At 41.6% G+C, this 12,033-nt stretch overlaps 1 protein-coding gene across 1 annotated transcript in view; it reads left to right on the plus strand.

The window, feature by feature from the left end:
- col4a5 (collagen, type IV, alpha 5 (Alport syndrome)) overlaps nucleotides 1-12,033 on the plus strand; it is a gene marked incomplete at its 5' end in the record, with an annotated part of 95,305 nt that overhangs the window by 54,868 nt on the left and 28,404 nt on the right. Inside the window, 6 exons of the mRNA XM_084327702.1 lie at nucleotides 1,843-2,010; nucleotides 2,156-2,245; nucleotides 2,540-2,686; nucleotides 9,935-10,033; nucleotides 10,885-10,974; nucleotides 11,426-11,565. Of these exons, the coding sequence (XP_084183828.1) occupies nucleotides 1,843-2,010; nucleotides 2,156-2,245; nucleotides 2,540-2,686; nucleotides 9,935-10,033; nucleotides 10,885-10,974; nucleotides 11,426-11,565 (734 nt within the window). The remainder of the gene's footprint in view (nucleotides 1-1,842; nucleotides 2,011-2,155; nucleotides 2,246-2,539; nucleotides 2,687-9,934; nucleotides 10,034-10,884; nucleotides 10,975-11,425; nucleotides 11,566-12,033) is intronic.

The following is a 12,033-nucleotide window of genomic DNA, read 5'->3' on the forward strand; positions in this document are numbered from 1 at the left end:
CTCTTAATCCTGTGTATGAACACTTCGATAAGAAAAACTCCTATGTTAGAATGCTTTTTATCGATTATAGCTCTGCTTTTAATACGCTTATTCCATCTAATCTGATCCACAAACTTCAGTGTCTGGGTCTATGCGACGCCATCTGTGAATGGATTCTTAGCTTTTTAATTTTGAGACCTCAAAGAGTCAGGATTGGAAACAATATGTCTGATGAACTTGTTTTAAGTACTGGTTCTCCACAAGGCTGCATTCTTAGCCCTTTACTGTTCTCTCTCTGCACTCATGACTGTACTGCTTCCTATGATAACAATCTGATAGTAAAGTATGCTGATGATACCACGGTCATTGGGCGTATAAACTCAAACGACGAGTCATTTTATAGATCAGAGGTACAGAACCTAGTTAGGTGGAGTGAGACCAATAACCTCACCCTGAATGCTTCCAAAACGAAGGAGCTAGTCATCGATTTTAGACGTAGCAAGGTATCCCATCTCCCCATTAACATAAATGGCTCAGAGGTGGAGATGGTGAGCAGTTTTACATTTCTCTGGGTCACTATTTCAAATGACCTGAGCTGGCACCAGCACCATTGTTAAAAAGTCCCAGCAACGTCTTTTCTTTCTCAGGAAACTGAAAGAGTTCACAAATAACAGGCTGATTCTACACAACTTCTATCGCTGTGTGATCGAGAGCGTCCTTACTTCCTCCTGTACAATATGGTTTGGTAACATCACAGACAAGGAGAAGAAATCTCTGAATAGAATTGTGCGTCTTGCACGCAAGACAAGAATCGGGTCTAGCCTGCCAGCTCTAGAAGAGATCTATGGTGCCAGGCTGCTTTCCCGTGCCTCTGGCATTATCAACGACCCCTCTGGTCACCCAGCCACAGGCCTCTTTGTCCCCCTCCCCTCGGGCAGACGTTACCGCTCTATCACATGCTCTACCTCTCGGTTTGCAAAGAGCTTTTTCCCCAGTGCTGTGCGGAGCCTGAATGACTCCAAAGGCTAGTTTTGTATTTTATCCTATTTTGTTTCTGTGTTTTTATTTAGTTTTATTAGTCAGGTTTGTGGAAGCGCTGTTTTAACTATGATAATTATGCACTTTTAGGGGATGTTCGATATTAATTTGAGCATTTGTCCTTTTTATACTGTCTGTGTTTTTACATATTTTTCCTGTACTGTTTACACAGTGTTTGCTCATGTACCCGTATTCCAATGTGGATTCGTCCATACATGGCAATAAAAATCTTTGACTTTGTGTGTGTGTGTGTGTGTGTGTGTGTGTGTGTGTGTGTGTGTGTGTGTGTGTGTGTGTGTGTGTGTGTGTGTGTGTGTGTGTGTGTGTGTGTGTGTGTGTGTGTGTGTGTGTGTGTGTGTGTGTGTGTGTGTGTGTGTGTGTGTGTGTGTGTGTGTGTGAGTGAGTGAATGGGTGCAGGTCAGTCTAGGTGGGGATTGTTTGTTTGACAAACATAATAAAAAATTAAACCAACAATAATAAACATACGAAACACTATACATAACATAATAAATGATTATAAGTGATTTTAGACAGAGGCAGAATAATTTTGTGTTAGATTTAGGTGTTTTTATCCATATGGCTTGGTTTATTCCAGAACCACACACACACACACACACCTCACATGCACATTTGAATGCGATCAGGATTCTACACCTGTATCCGGTTGCTGGAGGAAAGCCTTATTGGGAAAAAAGTGACATGTTGCAATATCAACCTCATGGGAATTGAGTAAAATGCTGCCAGAAATCACACATTTCCAAAGACTTATATCGGAGCGGAACAACACCATGCCAATTCTAATCTCTTTCTCTCACATGGTTCCAGGATTCCCAGGGGGCAATGGAGCGAAGGGAGACCCCGGTCCTCCCGGCTTGGACATTCCAGGGTTGCCTGGAGACAGAGGAAGCCCCGGTTTCCCCGGTTCTCCTGGTTCTATCGGGACATCGGGACCCCCCGGAGGACCGGGACGTGATGGACTGCCTGGAGTGTCTGGTAAGATGTTAGACATAACCTAATCCGACGATATCTGTCAGGGTCAGGTGGTTCGGTGGATGGGTCTTTTGGTTGGTTAGGTGAGTTAAGTGTGTGGGTGGGTGTTTGGTTGGTTCGTAAATCCTTTTCTTGTGATTGGTTACAGGTGGTAAAGGAGAGATGGGTCACATGGGAGCCCCTGGACCTGGAGGAGGACCAGGAACCCCTGGAGGACCCGGCTTCCCTGGAGCTAAAGGTACACACACACACACACACACACACACACACACACACACACACACACACACACACACACACACACACACACACACACACACACACACACACACACACACACACACACACACACACACACACACACACACACACACACACACACACACACACACACACACACACACACACACAGATCTCATATAATCACCAACCTCACACACAGCCATACACACACCCTCCACATCAAAAAATACCACACACTCTTGAATCTTGAACCCCCCCCCCCTCTCTCTCTCCCTCTGCTCCCACCCAGGTGACGACGGTTTCCCAGGCAGGCCCGGTGGACCTGGTGGTCATGGAGGCAAGGGAGAGAGAGGAGACGCAGGTGTCCAGGGCCCCCCCGGCCCCAGCATCCCTCCACAGGCCAGCAAGGGAACCAAGGGAGATTCCGGTATACCGGGTGAGTCTTATCGTACCGAGCTGGACTACGGAGTGCAATCCCTTAAGCGTTAAGCTGATTCGTTGAGCTCTACGTCTTAATGCCACCCCCCCCATATACTGCAGCAGTCAGCCACAAAGTGTGAAGAGCTCGCAGTTTTCTTTAATGACAAGATATCTTTGATTAGAGCAAGCAGTCTCTGATATAGATCTGGCCGAGAGTGGCAACCCACCTGAGATAACTATGGGGGAATTCACATGTATTACATTACCTGACCTCTGTAAGATTGTCTCTGAGTGTAAGATTGTCTCTGAGGTGTTCGATAGTGTCTCAAATCATGTCCTTGAAATCATAAATATGTCGCTTAACAGGCACTTTTCCAGATGCATTCAAAACGGCTGTAGTAAAACCACTATTAAAGAAAACAAACTTAGATGTAAACGAACTAAAAAGCTATAGGCCAATATTGAACCTTCCATTTATCAGCAAGATATTAGAAAAGATAGTCTCAGTACAAATAAACTCCTTTCTCAAAGATAATAACATCATTGAGGAATTACAATCAGGCTTCAGAACAAATCACAGCACTGAAACTGCCCTTACTAAAATAGTTAGCGACCTCAGGCTAAACTCTGATGCTGGCAAAGTCTCAATTCTTGTCCTATTGGACCTTAGTGCAGCGTTCGATACGATTGACCATAATATCCTGATCAGTCGTCTTGAAAGACTGGTTGGTTTTTCCGGTCATGTACTGAATTGGCTCAGAACATACATTAAGGGGAGAAAGTTCTATGTTAAGCTTGGAGACAATGTATCCGAGAAACATGACAGCAACTTTGGAGTTGCACAAGGAAGCTGCCTTGGTTCATTACTCTTCTCGCTATATATGCTGCCCCTCTGGGACATCATTAGAGACCACAATGTATGCTTCCATAGTTATGCTGATGATACACAACTATATATTTCAGCAGAACCAAATAACACTACAGCCATACTGTCCATTACAAACTGTCTTTTAGCAATAAATAAGTGGATGAACAATAACTTCCTAAAATTAAACGAAAGCAAGACCGAAATCCTATTGATCGGCCCAAAAGCGAAAATGGAATGCTGTGTGGAAACCTGGGGAGTCTGTCATCCTATGTAAAGACTGAGGTTACAAGCCTAGGTGTCATTTTGGACTCAGACCTGACCTTTAAGACCCATATTAATAAGGCCATGAAAACGTCATTCTTTCACCTTAGAAACATAGCGAAAGTAAGACCATTCGTAAATAAAAAGGATGCCACTGATTCATGCTTTTATCTCAAGCCGGCTTGACTATTGTAATACACTGTTCACTGATCTTCCCAAAGCAACCATTGGGAAGCTTCAGCTTATCCAAAACTCTGCAGCTCGATTACTAACTCGTACAAAGAGAAGAGAACATATCACTCCAGTCCTAGCAACTCTGCACTGGCTGCCAATAACTCATAGAATTGATTTTAAGGTCCTTTTCCTGACATATAAAGCTCTTAATGAGCAAGGCCCAAAATACATAGCAAATTCCTAGTTACTTATCTGCCCTCAAGAACGCTACGGTCATCCACTACAGCAAGGGTTCCCAAAGTTTTCAGGCCGCGACCCCAGAAATAACAGTGTCAGAGAGCTGCGACCCCCACTATTATAGGAGGTATATACCGTAATTTTCGCACTATAAGCCGCACCTGAATATAAGCCGCAGCAGCTAAATTGAATGATGTGTACATATATAAGCCGCAGGTGTTTTAATGTTTAATTACAGTCTTCCCACCAGCATTGGGACACAATACTGTTGGACAAATAACAAGAATTAACTCATTTACAAGTTGTATTAAGTTTAGCAAATAAGGGAACAGATAAATAACATTCAATGCAGTCAAAAAAGCAATATTTCGATTTTAACATTTTCGGGTTTGGTCACGTCGAGTCACATATAAGCCGCACCGTTGTATAAGCCGCAGGGTCGAAAAATGGGGGGAAAAGGCGCGGCTTATAGTCCGAAAATTACGGTATATACAATTAAACAATTAAATATACAATTATTCTCCTACTAAATAGAGGAAAATTGGATCTGTTTCTGTACAGGAAACCAATTTTCTGTCGCAGTTTAGAGGCAAGATTGACAAAACTTGACAGACTGTGTGCTCTTAATGGCTTTATTTGGGAGGAAGCATAGTGATTCCTTCATGTCAACCCTACAGGCCTCCTTGGAATTAATTAATGAATCATAATTTCAATAAATATGACAATATTTGTATGATAAAAAATTGCGCATTTGATGTCGGAAAAATTGATAATATGGATTCATCTGATCACAGGGCAGCTGGATTAACCATATCTGAACCAGCTATTTTGGACAAATGTATAATTACTTTAATTACTCAGATATTCAAACACAATTATGCAATTATTGTGAAATGATTGAAAATAATAATTATTTAATGCCTTCTGTGGAATTTGTATTTCTTATTTGTTACATATCTGTTTTATTGATTAATTATACATTTGAAAGAATGCAGGTTATAGCCAACATGCAATATATCCCATTGATTGGTACAATGGGACAGACATTTGTTTGATATAGCTATAACCTGCATTCCTTCAAATATATCATTAATCAATAAAACAGATATTGAAATACACTATGTAGCCTACTACACCAACACTCCAAATGACAGTGGATAAATAAATAAATAAATAAATAAATAAATAAATAAATAAATAAATAAATAAATAAATAAATAAATAAATAAATAAATAAATAAATAAATAAATAAATAAATAAATAAATAAATAAATAAGAACTAAAGCTAATCGCGTGGAAATAGACTGCATTAATATTCCATAAGTCTTGTTGTGTGCGCCACACACACGCACACAGTATAGCCTATGTGTCTAATGAATGAACAGTAGGCTTATATTATTCGAATGACTTGTTTCATTAGGATTTAGTAGATACTATATATATGCTCTGCCCTATACGTACAGTAAGTACAGTACACATATTAAGGCCGCCAGAGTCAGGCGTACCATGAGCATGGTGGACTGTACTACGGGGCGGGCAGCACAGTATCTATACTATACTGCATATATAAGCCTATACTGCAGGGGTCTGCAATTAGGTCTGGCCACGGGCCAAATTTTCCCCAAGCCATTGACTGGCGGGCCAGCACCAAAAACAATGGCTAATTTAATATAGTGATAGTGAAAAATGCAGCACTGCGGCGGGTGCATACACATAATAATAATAATAATAATAATAACTTTATTTGTATAGCACTTTTCATACAGAGGTTGCAGTTCAAAGTGCTTCACAACAGTAAAAAATACAGGCATAAGCGAGCATGATGCACTTGCAAATGGGGGACCCTGATGTTTAAGTTTAAGTTTAAGTTTATTTGGATCCCCATTAGCCACAGCAGTGCTGGGGCTATTCTTCCTGGGGTCCATAACACATAAAATACAGTTACAGACGTATACACTCACAACATTTACATGTCATACAGACAATTAAAACAACAATAAAAACCCTTATACACTCATAACATTTACATGACATACAGACCATTAAAACAACAATAAAAACCCTTCTACACTCACAACATTTACATGTCATACAGACAATTAAAACAACAATAAAAACCCTAATCAAATTCATAATACAATATAAAAATACAAAATTATACAATATTTAACAATATATCCCTATCAGACACATGCCTTTTCATCCATATATACCTATCTATTTATCAGACACATACATTTTTATTTACGTACACACTATCTATTAGGGAATGTCAATTTCTTTGGTTGAAAATGTTGTTTTACCAAGATTTTGAAACGGCATTTACTATTCTCCTGCTTAACATGTCTGGGAAGAGAGTTCCATTCCTGCATACCACGGAACATGACAGTTCGCTTCATTGCATTCGACCTCACTTTTGGAAGTGTAAAACCTCGTGCAGAAGCATGTCTGGTGGAATGGTTGTGTCTGTCAAGACTTATTGATAAATTGTTATATAAAATTGAGGGGATCTTTGTAACAAAAATATTCCTAGTGAATACAAGGAGTGAGCAGAGTAATTTAGGTTTGACAAGTAACCAAGTTAAACAACTGTGCATCGCTGCAACATTAGTTCTGTACTCACAGCGAAGCGCTATACGTGCTGCTTTGTTTTGTACCATTTGTAATTTTTTCAGTTTACTCGTCGTTACATTCGACCATACTGCAGGACAATAGTCAAGATTTGACAAAACCAGAGCTTGAATGACAAGACAATTTGAGCTTGATGTAAACAAGACAAACGTCTTTCTCTGGTCTGCATCCCCTTAACAATTGTGTGTATTGAGCCGTACTGTATTGTACCCATTCTGCAATCTGTTAATAAAGTTTTCATTCATTCATTCATTCATTCATGAACAGCAGATCAGCTGTTGCAGATCACCGCGGCGAGTGATGAACAGCAGATCAGAATGCATGAAAACACGACTCACCATAACTGCCCTGGGCTTGTTTCAGTCCTCCAAAATCCCTGCTAATGTTTGAAACATGTCAAATATCCACTCGCCGCCCTCCAATTCCAGATTGGCGTTGAATGCAGCTACTTTATCTGCCAACTTGAACACAGTTGTCAGAAGTGCACTGCAACCCTGCCCGAGCCCGACGGGGCCCTACCCGACCCGATGGGTTCGGGCTGGGTAGGGCTTTGTTTTTAAATAAATAATTGAGTCGCGATGGATAAGTTAACAGATATGGAATTAGGGAAAGGGAGAGTTATATTTAGCCAGTTGGCGAACGTTTTAATTTGTTCTTGGATGTATGTAGCCGGTTGGCGAAGTTTTGTTAACGTTGTTCAACGCGTTGCTGACATCAACAGCGAAGTGGTGAGTGATGTATTATTATTTGCTGGTGTGGGTCGCCGCTGCCCTGTTCTGTTGTGCTTTCATTATATAATATAAATGTTGCGCTGCTCGAAATCTGCTTTCTGTGTTCTGTTTGTTTGTATAGTGACTGAGTAGGCTATTGTGTCGTGTGTGTGTGTGTGTGTCAAAGAAGATTCCATATAGCCTTCAATACGTTTTACGAGGCTGCCGTGTGAGTCAGTCTAAGCGAGCACTGCGACGGCATTCTAATAAGAGTGGAACAGGCTATGTAAATGCTTCTTAGTTTTCAGCGTGATATGCGTTATTTAGGCAGACCTATTGGACATTTTCGTTTTTTGTTTATTTATTAAGTTAATATATAAACAATGTTTCGAATATCTAAAACAAAAACAAAAATGTATATTTGGCTATAATATAATGCTTGTTAGTTTTCAGAGCGATATGCGCCTATCTGTTATTTAGGCAGACCTATTGGACATTTTCATTTTTGTTTATTTATTAAGTTCATATAAAATCGTGTTTCGAATATTTAAAACAAATAAAAAAAATGTTTATGTAAGTCTAAATAACAAAAAAAAATCGGGGTTTCATTCGGGCTAGGGCTTCAAATGTTGCATTACAGTCAGGCTTATTGTGGGGCAGGGCCTGAACGTCAAGGGCTCGGGCTGGGCACAGGCTTAATTTCAAGGCCCTTGCAGACCACTTGTCATCATTGCCTCGAGTCGTTTGCTATCTTGTCGCCACATATTATGCAGAGAGGACCTCGGCACGCAAGAATCACCGACCTGTTGCGATAAACCCGTATTTTAAGTATGACTCCTGTTTATTAAAAGAAGCTTTATGTGTCTTGGAGGTCGTAGGCTCCTCTTCTGGCTCCTCAGTTGGTATTTCCCCGTTGCAAAGAAGCTATCCAAAGACGTTTTTTTTTTTTTTTTTAACACATTTTTGCTAAAGTTAATCGCTCGCATCCCGAACACGGAAGTGAAAGTGCGGTAGGGAAAATATACACACGGAATATTTCCCGTGCGTAAAATAAATATCATATTCTCAAAATAAACTGACTGGCCAGAAATGATTGCTGGCGGGCCAATGTCAACCCGCGGGCCGCCTATTGCCGACCCCTGCTATACTGCATTCATTCATTACGCACGTAGGCTATACAGTACTTTGTGCATGCATGTGTGTGTGCGCGTGCACTGCGGCAGGTGCACCACAAGCTGTATTATATATGATGACAATACATTAATCTAATCTCATTTTGATCGGTCGCAAAGCGATTCCGCATATCGGCCACCATTTTCACACGGCTACATCATCAGTTGCATTCTAATGAGCTGGACAGGTGTGTATAACTATTGACTTTTTGCGATTTCATCTGCACACTGCCCTATTGGCTGCCTTATAAGGAGCTTCGGAGGCGTGGTTTGTAATGCAAATGACCTGGACGGGGACGCGCATTCACGTTTCAGAATGGTGACAGTCCTCAACGTGGCATCCCAGCTGTGATCGTTTGAGCCACTTAAGACATCTTCCCCACGCGTTGGGGAATCAGAGTGAACTTGTCGTCGATTCTGTCTCAGTCGGTTCCAAGATGGTTGCCCTAAAAGAAGTCTTTGGAAAATATTGGAGAATGAGACCCATTGTCCTTCGGAAGAGACGTTAAACTGAGGTCCCCGACTGAATTATATCGTTAAAGAACCCAGGGCGCCTATCGCAAAGAGTAGAGGGTTCCCCGATGTTCCTGGCCAAAATTCCCATCAGGTTTCTGACATAAAGGCCACCTAATCATCCCTCCCCCTTAATTGGGTGATATCAAGCCTTGTCTCCTGAGCCTTTCAACCATTGTGCAGTGTGATTATGTGCCTGGTGCCAGTGTATGGCAGCCATTGAGGTGGGTGCTACGCATTGGTGGTGAAAAGGAGCCTACATTGTAAAGCACTCTGAGTGTCTAGAAAAGTGCTATATCATTCATCTGACCTACTGTATTGACTGACCATCCTGTCTTCTGTCATGTTGTATTGTCCTCTGTTCCACTGTGTGACTATGTCTATAGTTTTTAAAGGAACACGCCAATATTTTTAGAAATTAGCTTACCGTCTTCTCCAGTACATTCCATTCATTGTGCTAAGCTAGGCTAACGTGCAGCCAGATAGCTTTCTACTGAACGCACAGAGAGGACACTGGTATCTATCTTCTTGTCTCTCTCTCTTTCCAAAATGTTGGCATGTTCCTTTAATTCTGTAGTTACTGTACAGCACTTTGGTCAGCTCTTTGAGCTTTTAAATGTGCTATATAAATAAATCACTTGACTCGACTTGACTTAATCTTCCGGTTCAAGTAAAGCGTTTGACATGTGTGCTCCAGGTGGCACTGGTGTTCCTGGTCAGAAAGGTATCTCTGGTCTCCCCGGCGACGGCGGAGTGCCAGGGTCGGACGGACGCCCCGGACAGCCAGGACCATTAGGTATGGCTCCATCTCACACACACATACTCTCACACACATACTCACACACACACACACACACACACACACACACACACACACACACACACACACACACACACACACACACACACACACACACACACACACACACACACACACACACACACACACACACACACACACACACACCGTACATGAATGAATTAATGTTTTTATTCTTCTTTTACAAAGCAATGTACAGTAGTAGAGTAGTAGACATTTATAAAAAATCAAGAAAATGACCGAAAAGGTGTAGGCTGAAGCCGAGGCTTATTTTGCCTACCCTTTTTACATTGTATTTGTCATAAAAAAACATAATTCAGTACACAGTTTTGCAAAAACAAAAACAAAAGGTTACGGAAGTTTCATAGTTAAAGTGTACAGTTTATACAGTAATATACAAAACGTATACACATTTACATTTTTGTCACGGTTGTAATACAGTTATATTATAATAAAATATAATTAGGATTATAATAAGGTTTTATATTTATGTATCACCTTATATTTGAACAATTTCTTAAATTATATTATATTATATTATAAAATGTATCGAACTACACATTTTTATTCGTTGTCACAGTTATTCCACAGGTTTAACTGTGGAATAGTGCACACACACACACACACACACACACACACACAAACACACACACACACACACACACACACACACACACACACACACACACACACACACACACACACACACACACACACACACACACACACACACACACACACACACACACACACACACACACACACACACACACACACACACACACACACACACACCTAGCTAATATGTTCCTCTCCACTCTGTGCAGGTTCCAAAGGAGACGCAGGTATCCCCGGAGGGTCAGGTGGTCCTGGAGGCTCGGGAGCAAAGGGTGCCATGGGAGAGATGGGATTCCCTGGTGCGTTTTTTCTTTCTCCCCTCTAAGTCAAGAAATAGGAGCAGAACGTAACCTCAGTGGCTACAAAATGCTACGTTGAAAATAGTTGAAAATGTTGTTTGTTCCGAGGGAAGCAACCGCTGCGATGGGAGGATGGAGACAGGGTGGAGACAGGGTGGGGTTTGAGATTAGTCAATTGTGTCGAAAAGTCGCTGTAATGAAGCATTTACCCTCCATATTTATATTTAGAGGAATTTCTGGTTTTCTGGTGGACCAGAAAAGGAAATATACTTTAGATAAACCAAACATTTGATAATATTAATATCATTAATATTAATAGTTGGTATTGGCTGATGTATCTTTGAGGCCGTCTTGTGAACTTGCACCCCAGGCGGCCCGTGTCACTGCCCCATGCGACTGATACGATGAAGGATTAATATCACCCTCCTCCTCTTTCTGTCCCGACGCTCAGGGCCGTCTGGGTTGAAGGGTACGTCGGGTCAGCCAGGACGCTCAGGCGGGCCGGGAGCGCCGGGAACGCCCGGTTTCCCCGGTGCCAAGGGAGACCCCGGTGTCGCTGCAGCGGGAGCCCCCGGACAGCCCGGACACAAGGTACAGGCGTGAGATGGAGTCAAGCGTTCTAACGGTTTTAACCCGGGGCTTCTCCGCTACCCATAGACCTGTTCGCTGTATACGTCAGACTCAGGGCTAGATCCACAAAGAATGGATTGCACGGAACAAGTTGCACCCTTACTTACAATTCATTATGAATTGTAAAGAAGACGAAAGTCTTTCTCTGGTCTGCATCCCCTTAACAATTGTGTGTATTGAGCCGTACTGTATTGTACCCATTCTGCAATCTGATAATACAATTTTCATTTAATCAATCACCGTGCAGATTGATTGATTGTATGAAAGTTTTATTATCAGATTGCAGATTGGGTACAATACAGTACGGCTCAATACACACAATTGTTAAGGGGATGCAGACCAGAGAAAGACTTTCGTCTTGTTTACATCAGAGTCCCCCATTTTCAATTCATAATGAATTGTAAGTAAGGTCGCTTTCACACAGGGGCT

This window comes from Notolepis coatsorum (assembly GCF_963971535.1).
Source record: "Notolepis coatsorum genome assembly, chromosome: 13".
Classification (NCBI taxonomy): domain Eukaryota; kingdom Metazoa; phylum Chordata; class Actinopteri; order Aulopiformes; family Paralepididae; genus Notolepis; species Notolepis coatsorum.